The 25959-nt window shown below is 33.0% G+C and overlaps 2 protein-coding genes across 3 annotated transcripts; both read right to left on the bottom strand.

Annotated features, from left to right (window-relative positions):
* Positions 1-233: 233 nt before the first annotated feature.
* Positions 234-4546, bottom strand: LOC144851674 (tubulin--tyrosine ligase-like). Its single transcript, XM_078709253.1, has 8 exons — positions 4375-4546; positions 3625-4113; positions 3222-3357; positions 2633-2765; positions 2459-2526; positions 1944-2037; positions 1406-1524; positions 234-613 (listed from the first exon to the last, which is right to left on the bottom strand). Exons 1-8 carry the CDS (start codon positions 4538-4540, stop codon positions 508-510), a joined length of 1311 nt encoding a protein of 436 aa, XP_078565379.1. The 5' UTR covers positions 4541-4546; the 3' UTR covers positions 234-507.
* Positions 4547-5272: 726 nt separating this feature from the next.
* On the bottom strand, positions 5273-24697 carry LOC144852586 (mitogen-activated protein kinase kinase kinase 10-like). Of its 2 annotated transcripts, none has more exons than XM_078710481.1 (10): positions 23493-24697; positions 16728-16908; positions 15129-15277; positions 13393-13568; positions 12664-12886; positions 11722-11844; positions 11165-11362; positions 9963-10748; positions 9601-9708; positions 5273-9469 (listed from the first exon to the last, which is right to left on the bottom strand). In XM_078710481.1, the coding sequence occupies exons 1-10, from the start codon at positions 24235-24237 to the stop codon at positions 9237-9239; spliced, it is 2922 nt and encodes a 973-aa protein (XP_078566607.1). In that variant the 5' UTR covers positions 24238-24697; the 3' UTR covers positions 5273-9236. The 2 variants fall into 2 exon arrangements, with proteins under 2 accessions (XP_078566607.1, XP_078566609.1); XM_078710483.1 differs by having other exon boundaries at positions 9601-9702.
* Positions 24698-25959: the final 1262 nt, after the last annotated feature.

Here is a 25959-nt window from a genome sequence, read left to right as displayed (position 1 = left end):
AATTTTTTCGAAAAATAGCCAAAATATCGACTTTTTAAAATTCAATAATTATGCCACAATATTGCCATATATGCGCATATATTGTGTTATCATGATCTTATAGAGCCATAGAAACTAGTTAAGTCAAAAAATAAAAGGGTCATAACATTGCCATGAATGAAATGTACAATTATAAAAACATTCATTTATTTGTTTTATATAACATCTAAGTAGACTCTTAATTAATTTGATTCAAAATAAAGTTTCTGTTGTACAGCACCTTTGTCATTATTTTTAAATCATGGCTTTATATGTTTTATTGCGTTCTTTGAAGATCTTACTTTGCGTTATATCCACATCAATTTTAGCCACGAAGTGTCGGCCTAGTCCATATCAAATTGCTTGCATTGTGTACAATTTTCATTTCATAAATCCTCCATAAAAGCGGTTAATAAAACAATCAAGTTCTATCGTATTTAATTTGTTCCGATTCTGTATTGAAACTAAAATGAACTCACTTGAAGCTTGTCATAAGATTTCAAAGTCTTTGCACTGTGTATTCTGTTCATCAGCATTGAATATTGGTTGTATTGCTATCGATATAATACCATTGGCAAGTTTTGGCAAAAGCTTTCTGAAAAAAAAAAGATTTCTAAAAATGAATTAATTTTGTTCTGCAACAATGTTAAACGTCTAAATCCTATTGTCTCCATTGTAATCCTAGAAAGTAATTTAATTTAATATTTAAAAAGGTACCTAAACCTCTGTTTACACTATCAAACTAGTTTGACAAAAAAAAACTGTGATGTGCCCAAATATGGTAGTGATATGACATCATCATGTCCATATATCACATAAAGTTTGATGTCACATAAAGTTTGATAGTGTGGACAGAGCTTTTTGATGTTTATAAAAAAGTTGAAATGAATACGATTATGAATATTATCATTCATCCATGTACTATTTAATTATTGTACAGTAATCTTATTGTAATGCTTTTTTCTATTTTGTTAATGGCCTCTGCTTAAAGTCTACTTATAGACTTATTGTGACCACCATCAACATTTATAAATATTGAGGATTTATTAAGAAAATATATGTATTATTTGTGGAAAACTAATAAACAAACATAACACTTCTAATCAACTGGACTTACTTACTTGTGGTAGTTACTTTCAATAAGCAAGTCAGTAGATTTCATATATTATACACCTTAAAGGGTGGTTCCGGGTTTAAAATTTCTATTTTTCTATTTCTATTTTATTATGAAATATAAACCTTTGCCACATCATTGATGATTAAACCCCACTTATTTTTGGACAGCGGTGAATGAGAACAACTTAATAAACAATAGAAATTATAAAACCCGGAGCGACCCTTTAAGTTGAAATGAAGACAAAACTGTAAAATTTAAAAAAACGATTACTTAGCACAAGCCGGCGCCCCATTCACTTCCATCAGCCACACCCTTAGCGTGTCATCCAAAATGAAATCAAAACCAAATAACTGAAAACTGTGGTATGGCAGGTCATGCGTGTCCAAGTTCTAAAACATAAATAAATATTAAATAAAATAAAAAATAAAATGTCGTGCAGAGCGTCTTGAAGACAAAGATGATACAAATTGGTAATAAGCTTTTGTGGCGTTACAAGTATTTATATAGATTTTCATGAAAATCAATAGGTGGTGTACAGTCAACTCTACCGGACTCTGGAAACTCTCCCAAAACCAGACTTTTCTTGAGGGCCAAAATGTCTCACATTCATTTTTACCATTAAAAACACATTTCGAATACCAGACTTTCCGGAAAACCAGACATATTAGGCCAGCCCAAAGTTGTCCGGTATTGGGAGAGTTTACTGAATAATATATACTTATTTGTAAAAGAAATTACACAAGTACTGATTGTGAGGGCATGTGTAGTTAGTAACACATTTCCCAATTTCTAATTCAACTTCTTTTACCTCTTTGCAAGTCAGTAGACAGTGTTTTGTAATGCGTCTAATTTGAGGTAGAATACTGGACTCAAGTGATGTCTTGTGGTGCTTACAAAGAAATCTTAAATCAGAAAAAAAAAGTATATAAAAAAGATAATAGTCACAACTTGTAAGCGGTTTATGAAACACAATTGTTCTGGTAAGTAAGCAAAATACTTCATCTCGAATGGGTTAAAAGCTCTGTCTACACTATCAAACTAGTTTGACAAAAAAGTGTGCCCAAATATGGTAGTGATATGCTTAAATATGGTAGTGATATGACATCGTCATGTCCATATATGGCGACATCACCCCTATTTTTACCAACCCAGCCCTTCTGACAGCTACAATGAAATTATAAACTACGTTTGATATCTATTTTTGAAAGACTATTATAGTATATGTTATCTCTCCTGGATCTGCTCTTTCCAATCTTTCATTTTTCGATGTAGTAAGTTTAAGTTTAATAAAAAAAAAAGTGAAAACGCCTTGAATATAATTACCTGTTGAATTCTTCATAGAACATTTCGTTTCCTTCTTCATACTTTCCAAAGTTTTCAGAATGTTCTTCCTGTTAAAAATATATATAAATATATATAAACATCCCAGGCACAGAATAAATTCTAAACCACCTGGTGATATACCGAAATTTCATCAAAATTCAAACAGTACTGTACCTGTATGCAGTGGTTAGTAATATGGCTAACTGTATCTGTGACATCTTCAAAATTGTAGCTATCAGAAGAAGTCCTTAACACGCCTTCTTTAAACAAATGAATTGTGTAAGTGTGGTCTAGTAATACCCAGCATCTAAATTAAAGTAAAGATTGAAGAAATTCAATTGTAGATCCTCAATTTATAGTGGACATAAGCAATGGATGTCAACAAAAGTAAGATGTTCTAATCACACACACGAATGTAGCTAGAAAAGTATAGAGGTGGGTGTATCAAAAACCAAAAACTAAAACAGGAACCCAGATGTTTGAGTGGGTGCTATCTTGAAATTAGAATGGGTGGAAGATAAATAAAATCAACTTTAGGGTGACTGGAAGATAATTACATCCATGCTACAGAGATGGAGGTGGTTCCAAGAGTGAACCTAAGCCCCTCTAAATTGAGGCAAAAGCCTATAGGACATTATGTTCAGTTTAGCACATCATACCATTTTTAGGCCCCCATTGCCACTGAGGACCAATGATTTGAAAGACCTGTTGTTGTTGTTGTTGTTGTAGGATTACAATTCAGCATAAATTAAATTTACTAAACCTGATATCAAATTTTCTTGAGCCTGGTAGTAGCAGAAGTGGTCTTTCTATGTATTTCTGTATAACGTACAAGAACGATTGTGCATCGATGAAGCTTAGTAATTCTTCTGGATTGTCCGACACAAACAGACCTTTGCCTAAAAAAAAGAAAACTTACTATTCAACTTAGAAACATCTGAGATGAAATAATTTAATTGATTGTTGTTTCAAGTCAAGTCAAGTATCATTTATTATCATTTGTTTTAAGGTAACAATAAAATGAAGTTCACATATTACGCTCGAACATTATGTTTTGAAATTGGTGAATGAGAGAGAGGACTGAATGGGGAAGAGAAAAAAAAAAGACAGGATGGCGTTTATGTTTATCCAGGAAAGTAGTCAACTTGGTAAGTGCTTTCACAGACCTTTTGCTCCGGCACTTGATTTCCCTATCCACAGAGAACCTTTTCCATTTTCTTTCATTTCCTTGTGAACTCTAATGAATTCCTCTCTTTCATCTTCCCTCTGTCTATGAGCCATCATCAACTTCTCTTTGATGCCAAGAGGTTTACTGGTGTCCGATTTCTCCTCCATTCTTGAGTGGATCACGAAAGTCATTGGGTACCAATTGCGGTTGCAGACATACTGCTCGTCCAATTCAACTCCATCTAGATTTGTATGCAGTAATTTCTCATGCTCGGAGTGCTCTTGTGTTTTACGCTCATTTTGTTCATGTGTGTCTATCTCATGCTCATGTTCTTCAGTATCACTTGGTTCCCGCTCTAATGGACTACGTGCTTGCTCATGTGAATGACACGAGCATGACCTCAATGTTTTTGTCAGTTGTACTTTTCTGCATATAAGTCCATTTCCTCGATAATAGTTGACAGCTTGTAAAAGTCCTGGTTCGTGCCCTGTTTAATAATTTGAAAACATAAAAATCATTAAAAAAAATGTGTGGTAACCAAGTACGCCCTTGTCAAAATTATAAGCCAAATTGTACTTGGCGCGGAAATCTGAGAAAATGAATAGGAGAGAATGCCTTGGATGAGTGGTACTATAACATTTAAATAGTAGGCTCTAAATACTTTACTGTAGGCTGCAGAGGCCTAACCAAACAATGATATAATAAGTGGCTAATACACTTGTACGCCTCTCTCTAGCTAGCCACTTACCAAGTGTACCAAACTTAAGTCCATTCCTTTCCCCCAACATTAAATTAAACTTTGGTGTGTTTTTATTCTTAGCCTTGGTCCATATAGCACTTTCTAATAGCAATTCAGATACTGCAGCATACACAGTACTTTCATCGTCTCTAACAACAAATATTAAGTTCGCCATTTTATCTATAAACAAAACAACCGCTCTTTCAATAACCATAACAAACATTACGTCATTACCTTCTAGTCTCATTGCAGCAAAGTGCATAAAATATACCGTATTGGTACGTTCACAATGGTTGACTTTTCAACCATAGTACGTCTGTAGCATAGTCTAAACACAGACGTCCACCACAACTTTGTTAACTTAGGGGGTTAATATGATTACTGAATGCTGATTGAATGGTAGACCACTTAAAGATACATTGTCCTCTAAACATTTTTTTTTCTTTAAATTTTCTGTTGAATATGCTATTTTGATGTTCCATAATAGTTATTCACTGTGACCAAAAATTGGATCGGGAAAAAAAATGATTTACCTGAAAAAAAGCTGTAATTTAAAGCAGAAAATAGTCAAATTGGCTGCCAGAGCAAATGGGGTTTTTGGTTGAATGTCTTTTTATAAGCAAAAACATTTAAATTTTGTGTTACTTTATTTTTCTTTAAAATTGATTAATTTTTAATAATACTACAAAATGACCTATTACAAATCTGATTTCATGTTTTTGGGGGACAATACATCTTTAATAATCAGTTCTTAAGGTCTTTCTACACTATCAAACTAGTTATGACATCATCATATGGGCACATCACATTTTTTTGTCACATAAAGTTTGAAAGTGTAGACAGAGCTTTAAAATATTTACACATGAATGAGTAAGTTTTCCCTCCATGGAATGAACAAATAAAACAATCAAAGACATGAAAAATATTTAATTATTGTTTTGATACAAAATCTTGATTACAACTTTTAATTTCATTCCCCTTTCCCACATGGTTTTACAAATAGTATGAGTAACTCGCCAATCTCAACAGTGGCAAAATATCTACAGACACTTTATACAGTAAGAAGTAGGTACAGAATACATTGCCACGATATAAGTATTTACTTAACAAATGACGACAATAGTGGCAATAATACTTTAATATTAATATCATAAAAACAATATAAATTGTAATAGTAATCAGAATGATAAATAAAAATAAACAATGATATATTAATAAAAAAAAAAATAAAACAATGATAACAATATTAAAATAATCCTATTTTAAACAAAACATTTATCATATTCGCCTTTATCTTCCTCCAGCATTTAAATCAAAAATATACATTAGGAATGTTACTGGCATAGTTTAACAATATATTTTAATATAATATTCTAAAATAAAAATTCACGCAATATCAACATTTATCTATGTTTCTTCTCTATACATATTTAAAAAAAATATTGTAAGCATTTTAACAAAACTTTAAAAATAATTGTTCAAATGCGATGTAGAATTAAATTACAGAAAAAAAATATGTGCAAATCATGATTAGTTTCCATGAATACTGCCGTATGTAATTTTGAAATCATACTGGATTGAATTACATTAAAGTGTTGAGTGTAAAAACTGTTTAAAGAGCATGTGAGATAAAGGTTTTTAGAAATCGGGTTCCAATTAACACTGTCCCTTTAATTTGGATTATTTAAGTTTTAAAGAGTATTAGAAATGGGTAGAGCAACACTGTCCCTTTAATTTGTAATATTTAGGTTTACAGAAGAGTATTAGAAATAGGTAGATCAACAATGTCCCTTTAATTTGTATTATTTAAGTTCACAGAAGAGTATTAGTAATGGGTAGAGCAACACTGTCCCTTTAATTTGTATTATTTAAGTTCAAAGAAGAGTATTAGAAATGGGTAGATAAACACTGTCCCTTTAATTTGTATTATTTAAGTTCACAGAAGAGTATTAGTAATGGGTAGAGCAACAATGTCCCTTTAATTTGTAATATTTAAGTTTACGTAAGAGTATTAGAAATGGGTAAATGCTGGAATGTTGTTAAATAGATAAAAAGAAAACATCGAAAGACAGATTTACAAGAAACACTGGTGTCACCTCATCAAAGTGTATCAAAATTGTCAAATTTAAAAGGTACACGAAAATAAAGACTTCTGTAATTATGAATATTAATAACAATAATAAAATTCAGCGAAAATAAGAAACCCAATAAAGCAATTATTTTAGCAGGATATTGTTTATACATAAATTTACTTTCTTTCATTATTCTGTACGAATGTTATAGTTATTCTTTTGTAGCCTTGAAATGTATTTATTAGTATGCATACATGTAAATTTTAAAATCCTGAGCTAATCATATTGTGATTGGCTGTAAAATCTAGCACTTAATGTATATAGTAAATATGAAGAAGAAATTTAATGCTTTTTAACCAACAATTGGGAACACAAATATTTATAATATTTAATTAGCTTGGCCTATTCTTTCTGGCCGTTTCAATTCATCACTTTTTCCAGTTATTTTTCATTTTGATTTATAATATTTATTTAATAAATATGATTGTGATATTTCTTACGTTGGGGTTGGCAATACAAAACCTTATTAGCCAGCCCAAATTGCATTTCCATGGAAATCAGAGAATTTCTTATAGAATTCTTAGAGAATATTCTTAACTTATTTATAAGAAAGGAGTACTATGAAGGAAGAGGCGGTAATACATTTGTATAATATCTAATTCCGCATACCTGGCTCAGCCTATATATTGTGCCAGTTCTGCGGTACATTTCATTTCGAAACCTGAGCTGCACTGACGAGATCTAATAAGATCGAAACAGTACTGTCTGCAGATTGGATAATTACCTGTGCATGTATATACTTTCATAGTGGACCTTTCGGTAATTATAAATATAGTAAAACTCTGTCTACACTATCTAACTTCATCTGAAAAAAAATGTGATGTGCCCATATATGGACATGATAATGTCATATCACTACCAAATTTGGGCACATCACTACCACATTTGGTCAAACTGGTATGATAGTGTAGACAGAGCTTTACGTTCTTGATCATACTCAAACGGTATTTACAATTTGTTTTTATCAGTAATAAATTAGTTTGATAACACAGAATGTTTATTAAATTAAACCTACATAATTATCTTTGGCTAGTTTTGTTTTCCTTCAAGGTTGATATATATTATACTTTCGACCCATTTTTTGGTGGAAAATCCAAAAAAAGAAATGTTTTTGATAATAATAAAGTGGTTAACTATCTCAAATTGGACTCTTAATAACAATTTTGAAAAAACAGGACATATTAGTTACCAGCATAAAGCGCTTTCTGGTAGTGGGATAGCAGACTGTATTAAAACAGAAAACGTACCATTAAGGTTATTTATACTTTTTATATCGAAAAAAATTGTATGCAACAAGTAATATGCAATATACTTAATTTTTGTAACCATCAAGCTATGTACTGTAGGTATAACCTGTCTTTGTTGTTGTTATTGCTATCTTTTGCATCTTTATTTCTATATTAGACATAATTATATGGCGTATCACCAAGTGTCCAATAATTACATTTTAAAATATAGCTTCATATTGGATCACAGCCGACATGCTTCCTGAATATTATCACCGAAAGTTACAAAATGTTGCACGTAAGAACGTGTTTCTGTTGATATAAAGTTTGCGGTACACCACGTATATTAGTTCTGAAAAGAACTGTTGAGTTTCTTGACGTTTTGCTCAATATGCCTTGATCGTCCTCAGGAGTGATCATTTTGATCATTCTCACTCCTGAGGACGATCAAAGCATATTGATCGAAACGTCGAGAAATTCAACAGACGTGGTGTACCGCAAACTTTATATCAACATTTGATTTCGCCATGCAAACCACCAAACAAATGTGTTTCTTCACATACAATGCATCTCCAATTTGACATTGTGTCTGTGAAAATGTGACACGAACCAGAACAAGACTGTAAATTCACATGTAGGGTGCTGCTACCAGGCCGCCGCATCATTGTGTAATCAACGGTGATGTATTGGTACTAATTTATACATTGAGATATACTGTCTCACCAATTTAAAATTTGGCAAATGTATAACTGAAATAACAGCCAATTTACTTTCACATAATATAATTATAAGACTACAATAAACTAACTGCTTGATAAGTAACAGCATTGTTGAAAGTACAATAATTTAAAAACAGAATTCTACATACTGTTTCTGCAGATCTACTTATAAAACATTGATATGGAATGGTGTTTGTCTTGGTAAATATTATTTTCCTCTCATAACTTGTGACTTCGTACAAAATCATGAGACAAACATTGGAAGATTGTCTACTAAAAATATTAAGTTACCAACAATTTATTAACATTATTATAATTTATTTATTCTTTATTTCATTTATTTATAATAGACTTGCATTACAAATACTTGTATAAATTTAAAAACATGATAAATGTAAATTTTTCTGTTGAATTCCTCAGCCTAAGAAACACAGAAATACTGTTAATGGTTTGACACAAACAGACGTTCCAACCCTCAATTTTGGGGCGTTTACATTTACCAGTACCAATGTGTTTTTGTGCCCTCTAAATTACTAAAATACCATTAAATCGGTATTTCAATGTTTACCAGTGATGCACCGTGCTATTCTAGCAACTAAGAGGATATAATTATGTATTAGACAGAAATAACCTCTAAAAAATCACAACAGTAAACATGGGTTTAAAAAAACGATTCTATCTTAAACTAATATCGTTTTAATATTTGGGAGATCGGGAGTTTGGATTAAATTTCGGGAGGCTCCCGGATATATCTAGAGGGTTGGAACGTCTGCGTAAATCGTCATAGCCCATCATCATACAAACTCGTTTTCTAATTCAGATATGGATAATTGTCGTGGTCGCGGTTCTAACATCGGTTTTGTGTTGTCCCTGCGTTGACCTTCGATGTCTGCATCTAGAAGAGTTGCTCTGTTTACAGTGAATTGACTCTCCGGCGAGAATGAGGTAAGACTGGAAGAGGGCGTGCTACAACTGTTGTTGCGGGATTGATTGTGAGTATGGGTGGGGGTAAAAGAATCAGCAAAACCTGTAATAAAATAAAATTGTGATATTAAATACAATTGTAACATAGCTAAGCCCAACACAAACACACACTAAACAAATCTACCCCTTATTACATACACAATACAGACATTATTAATGTTTGAAATAAAGTACCTATGGATGGTTGGGTGCCTGGAGAATGGTATTGACCTTTTGAAGGGCGTGGTCGTGGGGATATGTCCAAGGTTTTAGGACGCTCAGCTTGACCATCGACACCTGTGACTGTCAATTGAAAAAAACAAAATATATATTAGCTTCATAGCAGTCAGTCCTATGCTTTGTATAAAACTCTGTCTACACTATCAAACTTTATGTGACTAAAAATGTGATGTGTCCATATATGGACATGATGATGTCATATCATTACCATATTTGGGCACATCACACTTATTTTGTCAAAAAAGTTTGATAGTGTGGACAGAGTTTAATTGAACCGAAAAAAGAATAACAACAAGTGGAATATCAATTGTACTAACCAAAACTGGTCCTACGAGGGGGTGGTTGAGGAGGAGTTGGAAGCCTGGTTAACTCTGGATGATTATTTGTCCAAGGGTCATTCTTATTGGTCAAAATGGAGTCATTGGATGACGTTCTTCTATTGTACGTTGGCGTTATCGTATTGAGGTTATCGTCTGCCGATGCAGTTCTCCTATGAGTCTTCTTTGCCGCCTTTTGCTCCTGCTGAAGGATGGTGGCGTCACTCATAGAATACCTATTATTCTCGCGCGACGACGTTGTCTCTGCCGGTTTGCCTATCGTAAAATCTCCCATCGAATACCGAATGTTTTTATTTTTTGAACTAGTAGGACTAAACACTGGGTAAGAATCCTGTCGGTGTGGCGTACTTCTACCGGATGACTGATTATCAGACGGTATAAGTCGAACCGTGGAAGCTATGGAAAAATCTGACGTGTAGTCTGACTCGTCGTCATCATCGTAATATCCATACTGACCAGGATCAGACGATTCACTTGTATGTCGCGTACGCTGATTATTGTCCTTCATTTGGTCCAACATTCCAGACTGATAAATTGATAAATTCGTCCGCCTGATATCAAATCCTAACGCGACGGACGACAGAATCGTGGCAGCACCGTACAGGCCTATATTAGTCCTTTTACGATTCTCATCGCGGGCGGAGTTTCGGCCTGAAAGTTTTGAGTGGCCATTACTGCCCTCGTCTGATTCTGGTTCTTTGCGAACATCTTTCCAGTGAGGTTTAGGAGCAAACAGCTCTTCTGGCCATCCATCTTCTCCAAAAGCTGACAAGAGAAATAAAATAATGCAGTCATTATACAGTAAAAAAGCGTTTTGTTCTGGGTGAGACAATTATCTCCTAGGGCACATACAAATATTACTCTCCTCTTTTTTCCCTCTTACCTTTGTATATTTATTGTGTTTCACCGTAAATAAAAAGTATATAATATATAAAGTTTTCACACACTTAGGCTAAGGGAAACACTTACCCTTAAAATTAAAAAACAATCTGCTATCTAAGTGAATACAATTTAAGGGAAATACTTCTTATTGAGTTAAGTGAAATACTTAACATTTAAGTGAAATATCTCATTTAATTGTGATTGGTGATTAGTATTGCAATTTTTTTTTGTTAATTGTTTTTGTAATGTATTATTAAAATGAAAGATTGAAAACAAACAAAAAACACAAAAAAACTTACAATGATCTCTGCTTCTGTCTAGACTTGAGATCTTTGGCCAGTGCGTATGAATAGGTTTCATTAAGTTGGGTGTACTGCTGAATTTGTTGCCAGTAGCAACAGATAATGACCTCGCCTTGTTCTTTTTCTCTTTTATCCTGTCCTTCTGCTGGTGTACAGAGCTAGGCCCCCATGTCTTCCCTTTTGGTTTTTTGGGTACTGTGGAAAAAATAGATATTTGAAAATAAAATATTTAGAAATATAAAATGATCAGTTTAAAGATGTATTGTCCCCTAAAAACAAAATAAATAAAATCAGAAATTTTGCAGTTTTAATAAAGTTATTCACTTATAAAAAACAAAAGAAACAGTTATTTTTAACCAAAAACCATTGTCTGACAGACAATTTAAGTATTTTGTTGCTTTAAATTACATTTTTTTCAGGTAAATAATTTTTTTTTCGATCCATAATAACTATTATGACATTATAATGTCAATTTTGTTAGGGGGACAATATATCTTTAAAAAAAACAATTAATTAAATTTCATTTCTTTATGCAATAAAATGGAAACACTTACATGCGAGAACTACTCGTAACCTTGGCATGGGACTATTTGGTGGACTTTCAGGACTAGTGGGTGACCTAGGGTCATTCTTGTAACCTAACGACGTCGCTTGTACTGATATTTTGTGTTGAAAATCTGAGAAGAATAAAAATAAATATGAATTAATAGATTTTTGTAAATGGTTTAATAATTACATAAAACAAGGGACAGCGTATTAAAAGGCTTGTTTATTGATAATAATAATATTTATAAACTATAGTCTAGGCTCAGATCTGATGGTTAGTGCAGTCAAGACATTAGATTTTAATAGTGGGCTTTCACCGGTGTGTGAATACTAAAATGATGACAATGATTATGTCAATTTTGAGATACAAGAGACAGGAAGCATGTTTTATTGCATAGAAACCAAATGAATAGGGAACTCCTCTGCACCAGTAACCACAAACACCACATATATACCACTCAATTACAATCTTGTATACAAAATTGGCAATTCAATACAAACAGCCACTAAACCTTATTAACAATACCAAACTTTACTGATTGATTGATTCTATTTAAATGGTCTTTTTTCAGCTCAGTTTACTAAATAAGATTTAATATTAAAACTGTTTATTTTATTCTTATTGTATGTCTTTAGGCACATGTGGGCAAGGATTACAAATAGTAAATTAATCACTGTCCTAAACAGATAGGTGGTAATCCCCCTGATAAAGGGTCTAATTTGTGAACCAGTTCACTGGGGTAACCCCCTACTAAAGATTTGAATCAAAGACCTAAATGCAACTCTCACATGTGGAAAAAGGATTCGCAACAGTAAATTAATCACTGTCCTAAAAAATATGCGGTAATCCCCTGATACAGGGACTATTTTGTGAACTAGTTTACCGAGGGGTGACCCCCTACTAAGGATTTGAACCAATGACCTTAATGCAACTCTATTGTGCCACTTACCAGAGGGCATGCTTATTCTGTTGTGCTTCTTTTTAGGTAATCGCTTCCTTTTCTTAGGCTGCGGTTTATTTTCACTTTGTTGTTGGAACACAATGTGTAGCTCCCTCTCTAATAGATCAATCTCCCTTTGTGCTAATTCTTGCTCTCGTTTCTTAAGAACCATTTCTTGCTCACGCTGGTGTAAGGACGCCCTCCTCAGGTCTTCCTCCCTACTTCTTAATTCCTATCGTAAACAAAAATCATTATAACTAAGTCTCCTCAATTTTAAAATAACAAGAGTCAATGGTGTATGTTTTCTCACACTTTCTACTTTTGGTATAGTTAATAGTTTTCCAAAATTATGAAAAGATTTTCATCTGGTTTCAACAACTGACAAAGTCTAGCTGACAGTTTGACGAAACTGTCATAACACGCAAGTTTTTTTTTTCATTTTTGTTTATATTTAGGCAAATTTCCAAGGACAACCATAAGCGAATTCATTCACTATCCTTCTTAAAGGTGGCAATCCTGTTCACAAGACAAACATATACACAAGATGCTCTACATAAAAAAAGTCTTACTACACTTTGGGAGTGGAGTTGTAATTTGTCATTATGAAAAAATCCTGACATGACAGGACTTGAACCCAGGACTCTTGGATTGGTAGCCAAGCATCATAACCACCAAGCCACAACTCTACTACTTTTACTGGTTTACAATTCATGAACCCTATCTCATTTTCCAAATTACCTTTTCTTTAGACCGTATAACACTAAACATTTCTTTGATCTCCAACTTCCAGTCTTGTTGAAGTTGATGGAATGAATTCTGTGGCGTGTCCATAAACGAGGACTCGGATGCGTTTTGTAGTCGATCAAGAATTTCAGGAAATGTCACCCTCTGGTGTGGGTCTTCATGCCAGCAATCTAACCATCAAATAAGTAATATTTTTTGTTAAGTTCTTTACTTTATGTGACAAATAAATGTGATATGCCCATATATGGACATGATGATATCACATCACTACCATATGTGGGAATATCACTACCACATTTGGGTACATCACACTTTTTTGTCAAACTAGTTTGATAGTGTAGACAGAGCTTTAAAATGAATCAGAACTTAGCTCCCTGACGCAAAGCTACTTGTTTCAGTACCCGCTGCTTTATTGAACTCAAAGCTAACCACTATCAGTGTAAGCGTGTTGGTCAAGAGGTTTGGATGCCAGGTTAGTGATCTGGAGGTCATGGGTTCGAGTCCCAACCTGATTGGGCAAAACATCTGATTGATTTACTAAGCTCCCTGACACTGGTTATCAAAGTATCATCATATAAAGTGCACACGAACCAGTTTTAAGTCCTTATCCGAGAAGATTTGTTCTACCACCAGAACAATGGTCGAGGAGTGCCTTGAACCTGTGCCGATTGTATAGCTATGGTTTGCGGCACCCCTGCCGTAACCGCTCGGCCACTCGACTCGACTAGTTTTTTCATTTGGTTGTGAATTTAATGTTTTTATAGTGGTCTAAACTGAAAGAAGACATTATCGTTAAACTTCTTTTAATGTATGACTTAATCTTCTTTAACTATCAAACTGTTTTTCTTGGCTGATAATATAATCTTAATCTTGCTATACTGTATTTTCTAAGATTGATTTGGTTTTAAACTCACATATTTTCACATTTTCCATCCAATAAATCATTTAAAATAAATTGCAACATTGCAAGTAATGTATTATAGTTTAATATCAACTTTCGATAAAAAAAAGAAATACAGTAATTTTAAATTCTTCAAGATGACAGATGAGGATATCTAACATAATATTTTATTTATGATTTTGTTAATGTGTTTCTCTCTACACTATACAGCCGTAAGTCCCTATTAATTCGTGTTTTGAAATTTTAAATTCTGACATTTATATAGAATGTAACTCTTTTAATGCTACAATTGCATGTTTCTCCTTTTAAAAAGTTGAGCTATATTTTCTGGTCGTGTCTGTACAATTTTGTGTAGATTTTATGCTCAATTTTAAGTGTGGCTACACTGAATTGACAGTCTTTAATTCAATTCTGAAAATCAACGGTTATTTCAAATACCATAGACCTCAATTCAGAAATTACCTCAACATAATAATTTTTTAATGTATAAACAATAATAATAATGCTGATATGGACTTTAAAGAACCTAGTACATTTTTCGAGTGGGTCGGGGGTTACCCCGGTGTACTAGTACACACACAGTCACTGCCATGGACAGACAAAATAGTGCGTGGTTGACAGCACCGACATGACGTGCCCCTTGGGGGAGAAAAGCGTGTAGATAAAAAGTGTAACAAACATCTAGGTCCACAGCGCAGAGACGACATTGTTAATGTTATTGGAATATGCAATATAAATACAATTAACAATAACATTAACAATAATCTTTGGATAGTTAAAATTTAAAAGCAGTGGCCAAATATGCAAAATATACAGTATTATGCTTTACCTTCCATTAATTGTGCGAATTCATCAGGGCATGTCGTTGGAATGGGTAAAGTTAGCTTATTCACTGCTACTCCATAGGCTACTGCTAAACCATCAATACCTTTATAAGGCGTCTCACCAGTAAGCAATTCCCATAAAAGAACACCGTAGCTGTAAAGACAAAATACAACAATAATTGGCCGTGACAGAAACTTGTTTTAATTTAAATTTTAAACGCATTAAACACTCGCAATTACAGGATGGATAAATTATTTTTATAATTTATCATGCTTATAAAGTCTCATTTGAGGCTTAGGGAGTGGAGTTGAAAGAGTCGTGTGGTACAATTCTGACACTAGGTTAGGATCGAACCCTGGACCTTGGAATTGGAAGGCAAGCATGCTAACTACAGCACCACTACTTCTCTAAGTGAAATCATACAAAAATGTATCCCCAGTGTTCATAGTTTATTAAATAGGTTTGTTTCTAATAAATTAACTAAATAAAACAATATTATTATTAGAAATACTACAGAAACTACTACTACTGAAACCAAACCAGTCACTATTATTATCTCTCTACAATTATTATTAATATTTATTATGGTTTTTTCTTTTATTTAGTTGCTCTTTGCTCTATTATTTCCTTTTAGAATAAAATGTTATTGTACTTGGGGAATTTTTGCTAGTATAGCATAGCCAAAAGCTACACAATACGCATAATTTATCAAATGGTAGTTAACAATACAAATCTATTTCCTACTCCAAATTCTGATTGATCAGCCGTTATATGGCTAATCAATGACAATTTTCTCAGGAACGTTCTTTCAACAGCAAATTATAGAAGTTAAAAAACTATTAAAAACAGTGCTAATTATACCACTATCTAATATAATTCTAATTTCAAAATATAATATGGCGTATACATCAATACATTCCTTACATAATAGCGGATTATGGTATTTAAACAAATTATCTCGTCAATTGTTATAATACCACACCTTGGAGACGCATATCCACACACACGCTATTCAAATTCACAATTATATTCCCATAATACAATGTGGATGCTAAAGTGTGAAGGTTTTCAGGCCCACTCATATAATATCAACACTGTGTAGTGATAAAATATGCATTCATTTGGTTTTAAAGTCTACCTATCTATAGGTAAATGGCTACCAGTACCATGAAGTTTTACCAAATATGGAGTAAGTTTCCCTAAATATGGAGAAAGATTCACCAAATATGGAGAGAGTTTCACCAAATATGGAGAAATGTTTACCAAATATGTTTCTTTCAAACAAAATTGTGTGATCCTCACAACACTACACTCTACAATAATTCTCCCACCAAATTTGGAGTTGCAGTACTAACTGTATGTACTGTAGCCACCTGTCATGTTTGGTCCTGGGTGCAATTTCATTAAATTTTGTGTGCAAGGTTTTGACATCGCAAAATATTGATGGCTGTGTGCATCACTATGTTATTTTAGGGGTATGGAACCAAAGTTGACTTTGGCTTGTAGGTCTCTCTTCAAAGAGGCTTGGGCCAATGTTGGTTTATCCAGGTAAGTAGGCTTTCAAAACCAATCATTAAAATTTATCAAATAAATAATACTATACCTCCAGACATCACTACTCTTGGAATAAGTTGAGGATTTTATGACCTCCGGAGCCATCCATGCGTACGTACCAGCCGCACTCATTCGCGTCGTTTTGTACATTTCACGAGCAAGACCCAGGTCCGTAATCTTCAGGGTCTTTCCATATAAATCGTTATTATCTATTTTCTCACTAATCAATACTGTGGATGATAAAAAGTGTTGAAAACAAAGTGAAATTAAATGAGATTACAAATGATACTACAGCTGTCAATAAAATAACCGTTATTTTGCGCTGCAGCTAAGGGTCTGTTTCTGCTGCATAGCACCGAATATAACGTTTATTTCAAAATAGATTTAAAATTTAATTTTTATATGTACTCAATTTTTGCTCCAAAAAAAAAAAAATTGTTAGAATTAACCAAAATGCAAATGGTCCTGGCGGGTTAATTCAAACGTTACTGCAGTGTAGTTGACTTAAGGTCAGAAGCTGTTAATCATCGTTATTTTGTGTTGCAGCTAAAAGTTGCCGAGCAACAAACGGTTAAATGGCATTCTAACACTGAATTGAATGGGTGTTTTTAACCATTATTTTTGTGCTGCCATTTAACCGATTACTAAAAAATGTTCCTATTTCTGCTCTGAAGAAATTGGGGTTAATTTAATTTATTCACACTGTTTTTAACTGGTTATTTTTATGCAGCAGAAACAGGACCTAAAGTTAAATGACATTCTAACCTCAAATTTGAGAGTTTTTATTGAAAATTTCTCCTGTTTTTGCTGCTAAGAAATTGGGGGTAATTTATTCACACAGTTTATTTTTCCATCCAGCAGAAACAGGACTTACAAGCGTGTTTGTTTGCATAATAATAAGCTAATGCAAAATAATATTTTTGTCTGGCTGGTGGCATTGAAAAACAAGTGGAATGGAATGCCTAAATATTTGCCCATCAAAATTGCATAAAGCAAATAAATCACTCAGTGTATAAACACATCAGGTGTTCAATTAGAAGTTACCTTGTCTAGGTAGCACTTCAATACAAACTCAGATGAAGTCATGTTCTATTTATAGAACATGACTCATGTTTAAAGTCATCCCCCATTGATAAACTGTATCAAAGAACCAATCGTATCAATTGTATGTTGATGGAGCACGCTCAATGGCTACTTGGCGGAGGGCAGGGTACAGTAGCCTGGAGATGAGTCATCAATCTAAATAAAGGCGGTATGCCCTGCCAGCTTTGTAGTATTTACATTATAACAATATAACCCGTCAAAAAATATTTGTCAAAAACTGATTGCCACAACTAATAAAAAGCAATCGTTGATAAACCATTAAATAAATGTTCAGAAGATCATTTTTAATGGAATGTGTAATATTAATAATGAATTAACTAATCACAGTAATGTTGCAACCATGGAGTAATTAAAGAGTAATTTAAATCCAGTGGTGCAAGTTTATTTCGATGGAATTTTATTTATGAGTCATATCATTTTGAAACATACATTCCTTCTATTGTTCTCACTCTCTCTCTCACCCAGGTGGATAACAATGTTTGAAAGTAGCCTATTATATGACTTAAAGGTCAAACTCATCATGCTATTAAAATAGCTATATTAATTTTAGGAAATTCCAATTTTATCACAAAATGAAAGAAAAACATAGTGCTGATTATCATGATATAGACATTGTTCTCTCTGTAAATTAGATACAACTTGAAATGGGTGTGGTCTCACTTTCCAAGGTCTCAGCAAAGTCATTAACATTTTTATATTATAGTGAAATATGTACTAATGTCAATAATACGAATCAAGGTTGTTTTTCTAGGCTGATTTGACATCTGTCATAGAATTAATGTTGGGTGTGGTCCCTTTATGCATATTCTCCTGCCGTCAGTGCATTAATTTATACTATGGTAATTGTACAGATACAAGTACTATGAAAGATTCATTATCATATTATTATCTCATGCCAAGCAATTTCCACTACTTTATGCAAATCAATTTGTCATTTATGCAAATCAAATCTAGATCTTGTTGACTTAAAATTACCTGAATAAATTTAATTGGGTGTGGTCCCATGATTTGTATCTTCTGACAGTTAATTAAAATAATAGACCATTTGTGCAGGTTAGCTGCTGAGATCTTACATACAGGCTTTGTTCAATTGACATCTGTCATTTAGTGAACTTTCCATTAGCAGTATTTCAAATCACAATGTATTAGTTGGGTGTGGTCATAATTGAGTGCTTATAGTGGATAATTGACCTATTTATAATGTACAGTAGATCTTTGAATCTGAAGATTTTGACATGATTTATACTATATATATTTATATACTTTATATCTCTTATTTTAACTGTAAAGTGTAAAGTCTTATTTTCCTGTATGTGGCAACAATGAGCATACATGGTGCTAGGACGCATTTTTCGAGATGAGAAGGTTTGACCCCAGTGTGCTAGTTCACACAGCCACTGCAGGCATGGATTTAGGCGGGGGATAAACATGTTTTATAGTCCCCCACCCCCACCAAAAAATTAAACAGCCTTTTTAAAAATAAAATAATGACTATATTTATTTTTCTGCAACCCAATCGGTTTTATCATATGAAATATTTAGCTCGCTAATCTATAATGCTGGATCCGCATGTACAGATGAGAGAGTGCCTTACTTGGCTGCATGACGTGATCCTTAGGGGAGAAGCATGTAGTTGAAAAATATAACATTGAAGCCCACAGCTCCATGATGATCCGTTCATTGGAATGGCGATAGCGGCTATACAAAACTCGATTATCGCTCTCCATTAATAAAATATTCGTACTGCAGGACACATGTAATTTAAGTGTTTTCTTATAAAAAATAAATCTAATATAAATATAGAAAAATAATACTTCATAATTTTATACATATTATTATTTAAATTAGCAATCTTGTTGTTGACATTTCTGTCAACTAGGAATAATTATAATGTATTCATTGAAATAGGGTGTGGTCACAATCAAACGAGTTCACTGACCTGGTTTTGTTCATTACCATTGTAAATAAAATATATCTACTGCATGTGGATACACCACCATGTAAGTAAACACAGTATATAAAACATAAATAAAGAAACAATTTAATTAAGATATTTTAATGTATTATTGCTTAATGCTAAATTTGATAAAATAATTTTAAAAAATTATTCGCTAATTGGTCTGCAGTTTTGCTAAGTTATACCTGATGAGATACTGTATTAAATAGAATAGATTTTCTGCAAATGAAAGTACTTAATTAATTAAGTTCTCAATCTTAACTTATTGAAAACATGGAGGGCTAATAATCTCAATCATTTGTATTACCATATCACGAGTACATTTTTGAGGTGCACGAATAAATAAAAGTTTATGCAATGTGACTCGTGAGAAATTAACGTGTGTATTTTGAGAATATTTTCCATTAAAAATATGTCCGAACTATTTTAAATCTAGTACCGACAATTACACCACCCACCCTAACATGTTTGCAGGGCTGTATGATTGGTTTGCTATACTAAAGTAAATGAACGTGAAATGTTTAATACTATACTATACAGACATTATGAACATTAAACAAATATACTGTACACACATATTTCACTATACTTGTTTGCACTTCTATCTACTACAAGACACAATTCTACAACAGTTCAGAGTCCACCAGGCTTTTTGAAGTATAGAGGTCTACTCTGTTGACCCAAGACGGTGAAGAAACTGGCAAAACAGACCACACCAAATACAGCTGTCTACACTACAAGCGGTTACTGATTTTCAAAAAATGTAAAATTTCACTATCAGTATTTTACATTATATAACACCTAAATAAATTCCTGCCATTTGATTGGACGATTGTGGGTCACATGGCATGCAATAGTACACACTATTGAACGGTCGTTCAATGGTACTTTTTCCCCCATTTTTTTTGTTCCATTACAGAATTTGTACCAGTATACTCATAAACATTAATTATTTGTATAATATGTAGTAGGCCTATAGCCTGTAAAATGAAAAAAAAATGTTCTTTATAATTGAATTGAATTTACAATGTTTTATCCATGTACTATAGAGTTAAACCTGCGTTCTATGCAAGCTTAAGCTAAATACTTCCGCGGTAGGTTCTCTTGTGATAAAATAAAAACCACTGATAAACCGCAATTTATTAATATTACTCCAATAGAGAAAAAAGCATGTAAAAAAATGTCATTATTGTTGTTGTTGTCACAATGTTTTGTACAATATTATAGCTGACCTTGTAGGCATTAAAAAAACATTTACTAGTAAGATTACAAACAAAATATGCTTGGAATGTTTACTACTATACTATGGATTTTAAAGTTCAAATTGTTTACTTGAAGAATTGAACGCATCGGGAGGCTACAGGTAGTTGGCAAAATTTGATTTTTAATAGATCGCCAAATATAGACATGTTATTTAAAAAGATATTTATTTTGTATAATTCTTTAATTAGATTTTTAAAGGAAGCCGTTTAAGTAGATTTTGTCATGACTGTCCTCCAAATATATAACAATGCCTTACATATTCACCTTTTTCATAAACAAGTTTTTGTTTCTTTAAGGTCTATAGTCTCACAAAACCATAAAGTTATTCAAATGCAAATAGGGTGATTATAACAGGAATCAGAAAAGGCAAGAATACACTGTGTTAGAGGGTTCAAACTCAGCTGATATCGTGAATGCAATCGCTGGAGCGTGACTAGGATACTGCCCACCACTAAAACGTTATTGTACTATATGGTAAATTATCATGCAGAACTAACTCAAATATTAAGCTCTGTTACACAAATACTATAACGCTTTGTTTTGCTATCAAGAAAAATTTTCAATTCAAAGTCCCAAACATAAGTTTCTTTTTTGGACCCGTTCAAGAACTGCGGTAACCGAAAAATATAGTAGAATTAGTAAATCATCAAGCCTAATTTCTTTATCAATTTGCTTTTGCCATTTTATTTTAAAAAAAACCAAATAACTAATTTATATAATATTATTGGATTTATTCCACTAATATTTTATCAATAGCTTTTCAAAGGTGATTGTACTTTACACATGAAAACACTAAATTGACGTCAAAAGATTTGAATGGTACCAGCCCCAGGAGGCAGCGAGGCAACTGTACTATAATGGTCTATAATAAGTGATGGGTTGGGCAGTCTCCCAGCCTAAGTTCATTGCAAGTTCCTCAACCCCTGCTTTATATTCAACTATGATACAGTATCTTATTCTTAAGCTCTGTCTACACTATCAAACTTTATTTGACAAAAAAATATGATGTTCCCATATATGGACATGATGTCATATCACTACCACATTTGGGCATATCACTATCATATTTGGGCATATCACTACCATATTTGGGCATATCACTTCCATATTTGGGCATATCACTACCATATTTGGGCACATCACATTTTTTTGTCAAACTACTTTAATAGTGCAGGCACAGCATTAATTCAGTCTCAAAATGTTGGTTACTGAACATCCTACAGTAGGCCTACTGTACAGAAGGTTAATATACTACTCTGTACAATATTAATTACAATACAATTTCCAAATACAATGAACATTATCATCATTACTTTTTAGTAATTTTAAAATGTAAATATACTATTTAAAATAAACAATTCATATTAATATATAAAAAAATTATAATTAGTAATATGAACAGAAACAACTAAAGCATATTAAACTAGCGATCCATTTAGCTAAATCTAAAAAGAATGTCTCGACTCATAAATTAGTATGATATTGAAATCCACTCAATTTAGCAAATTAACGATGTCGACATTAGCAGACGAAGCCTCTGGGTACAGTATGTTATTACCCTGGTCCAACAACTCCCAGGGGGATTAACCAAGTGTCAGAATGCTTCTTGAGTTTCAACAGTAAGTGATCAATGCTAATAGATAAGAGTTAAATAGAATACTTGGAAAATATGTACTGTCTATGTTTACTGTAGGTTCAACGACTTAATTAATTAGCCTACAGTGCTATTGTTTGTGTTTTAAACAGCTTGATGATTTCTTGGAAACTATTATAATGCTAGCTACAGTGGACCTAAATCTTGTTTTGCTTTCTAACCTTGATTTTTTTTAATGTATTGGATCAAAATATGGATCCAATTATGAATTTTGTCAGCAGCACGGTCTTGTTATGGTTTGCATGGGTAGTGGTAAGTTGTAGCCTCTCGTTGTTTACAGTACTGTAGTATGTATTTTATATGTAATGAAAATTGACAATAAAATAGCTGTTGGTATGTACACTAACTTACAGTATTATAATGGCTAAAGCTTGGTTCCCACTAGAACGTAATAGTACATAGTGTACTGTAAGTGCATTGCAAGAAATGTGAGTGATTGGTATAAAAATATCTGCATTTACGTCCAATTGGGAACCAAGCTTCATGTGGAAAGTGTATTTCTGCTCTTACGCGTCACAATGACTACAAAAATTTGAGGTTTCATAAAAAGGAATTGGTAAATTAATGTAAAGTGTAGAAATTAGAAGGGTACAGTATGCGCCTTTACAGTACCCCTCGATGGTAAACACAAATTAGATTGTTGCATTGTTGAGCATGAATTAAAACAGTACAAAGTTATAAATGGTTCTGTAAAAATAATAATAAATCAGACTTGATAGAGCGCATTATGCTAATAATAGCCCCAATGCGCTTTACAATTAAAACAAAATTAAACAGAGAGAAATTAGTATATAATAAACTTCATTTATTTATAATTATTTTAAAATTTAACTTACCATTGCTGGATTTCAAATCTCTATGGATGAGCGGTACGACTGCTTCATTATGAAGATAGTTCATTCCAACCGCTATCTGCGTAGCCCAATCAACTAAAACTTCTGGCGGAATTTGTCGGCCAGTTAAGGCCCGATTTAAGGCACCGCCTCTTGCATAATCCAAAACTAAACAAATGCATGGTTCTTTTGAACAAATTCCTTTCAAAGAAATTATATTTGGATGAGATAACAAACTAAATAGTCGCGCCTCTTGTTTAACGTTCGATATCGTCTCGTAAACGTCCTCATCTGGATCAAACTTGGCCGCTTTCACGGCAACTTCTTCGCTTTTCCACAACCCTCGATAAACTTTTCCAAATCCGCCTACACCGATAACTTCCGATAATATTAACTCCTTAAAATCGATCTCTTGCAGGGCGACGTTTTGCTGGTTGCGTAGTATAACATGCGGTTGACTAACGTAATTGCTCGGAAATAGTCCCTCTTTATCTTTCACAGTTCCAGTCCACCATCCATCATCCCCCGTCACATTATAATCTTGAGATATAACTTCTACAAGGTCGCCTTGACGGAGGGATATTTCGTCGTCATTCGATGCATCAAAATCGTACATGGCGGTACACAGAAGGCTTGACCCTTCGTCCTTTTGTACCCCATTACCAAGAAAAGATCTTGTAAGTGTAGACTGATAATTTGGTAATTCCATAACGGAAAGTGTTTTGACTTCACACTCACAACACGGCATTCAGACTTTGATATATTCATTAAATTCAGCTTTTACTTTATTCTATTTATAATCCAGATTTGAAAGGTAACAAATGAATAATAATTTAGTATGTAATATAGGCAATTGCCCTCCAATAACTGGATACAATATTTCCATTTAAATAAAATACCTAGCCCCTACGTACCCAACAACAAAGTCATTCAGCTGAACAGAACTGACGGGAGATCAACGCCTATCCATCGTAGTGCTAGGCTTCTTTCTCGCGATCATATTTTCTAGGCTAGAACAATTACGTGTCAAAAATACAGCATAAATGATAGTTAACTACTACAAAGGAACACACATATAACGTATTTTCCAAAGCACATACGAATATATAACACTTAATAAATAAAGCCCGAGTACAACGATGTTGAAAAAGCACAACAATAGCAAATTAAAATCGAATTTATGGACAGGTCTCCTTTATCTACCTTGTCCAGTCATTTCGACTCGGCGGCGAGATAGCTGTGTAGCACTTGGAGCTTCGTTGACAATGTACTTTGACCCCGCCGAGTCGAGCGAGCGAAAAAAATAAGAATCTACAAAATGACGTAGTACTGCGCATGTGTAGACGTCGTATAAGAGGGTGGCAGTAGCTTTCATAGATCGAGTTGTGACTGATTTGATTTGATTTGAATTTATTTGGAAAATCATCATAAAAAAAACATACAAAGTGATAACATAAATTACGGACATTACAAATAATACATTTATAAGAGATTTTCCAGGATAGCCCAAAAAGCTTATCAGCTTATTTCCATTGGGATCCTTTTACAATCTAAAATAAAAAATATAATCATTACAAAGTATAGCATTAAACACGTAAATATAACAATAATATAAAAAAAACAAGTTAAATTAGAGACTATGATTGACTTATATAGTTATTTGGTAGAACAGAAATGTGATTTAACATTTTTCTTAAAATTAAATTTGTTTTCTATTTCTTGAATGGAATGAGGTAGGTTATTCCATGCCTTTATGCCTGTATAATAAAACGTTTTAGATATTTGACTATCAGATTTAGGAACTGAAAAACCATTGACACTACTTCTAGTCATATAATGGTGGTTAGATGAAACTCTTTGAAACTTTTCAGTCAAATAAGGTACTGATTTTCCATAAAAAATCTTATGAACATGATTAAGTTTGAGTTGGCAAATTCTATCCTCTAGACATAATTGACCGATTTGGTTCAGTTCGTCTTTACCAATATGTGCACGATTATTTCTCAATGCGACAACAAATCACGGGTTACATTTTATCCGAAAATTCCACTGCAGAGGACAACAGATTATCTTGAAAGTGGATTATTTTGGTTAAAAAATTAAGTCATTAACTTCATACTCCAAAGTTATATTCAACTTTACATTACCTACTGTTTTTGAGCAACTAAATATTATAATCTCATAACTGTGGGTGGGTGTAGAGTTAGGGTCAAACTGCCTCATTCTCTACTCATGTACCATGGATGAATGTTCATGTTTGGTTGATTTTGGACTAGGATTAAAATAAATATTTGTTCACCGGCTTATTATAATTTTGAATCAACAATTTTTAGAAAGTTCTTTTGTTTGATAAAAAGTGGTTGAAAAGTGTCACGTAGAACCGTGCATAACTTGATAACTGTCATTATCAATAGATACACAACTTAGGAACTAAAGTATTCTGGTATTTAAAAAAAGGTATCCTCAAAGA

This window comes from Antedon bifida, chromosome 9, assembly GCF_963402885.1.
Source record: "Antedon bifida chromosome 9, ecAntBifi1.1, whole genome shotgun sequence".
NCBI classification, from domain to species: Eukaryota; Metazoa; Echinodermata; class Crinoidea; order Comatulida; family Antedonidae; genus Antedon; species Antedon bifida.
This window is presented reverse-complemented; position numbering and strand designations above follow the sequence as displayed.

What these genes read in the sequence shown, in the direction of transcription:
- LOC144851674 (XM_078709253.1), bottom strand. Translation starts at nt 4,540, where the DNA reads ATGGCGAACTTAATATTTGTTGTTAGAGACGATGAAAGTACTGTGTAT. An exon ending in GTCTACTGACTTGCAAAGAG is followed by an intron (nt 1,525 to 1,943) that starts GTAAAAGAAGTT and finishes TTTATGTTTTAG; the next exon opens with AACTTGGACACGCATGACCT. An exon ending in GGGGCGCCGGCTTGTGCTAA is followed by an intron (nt 614 to 1,405) that starts GTAATCGTTTTT and finishes TTTTTTTTTCAG; the next exon opens with AAAGCTTTTGCCAAAACTTG.
- LOC144852586 (XM_078710481.1), bottom strand. Translation starts at nt 24,237, where the DNA reads ATGCCGTGTTGTGAGTGTGAAGTCAAAACACTTTCCGTTATGGAATTA. An exon ending in ATTCGCACAATTAATGGAAG is followed by an intron (nt 13,569 to 15,128) that starts GTAAAGCATAAT and finishes TTTGATGGTTAG; the next exon opens with ATTGCTGGCATGAAGACCCA. An exon ending in CCCTCGTAGGACCAGTTTTG is followed by an intron (nt 9,709 to 9,962) that starts GTTAGTACAATT and finishes TTCAATTGACAG; the next exon opens with TCACAGGTGTCGATGGTCAA.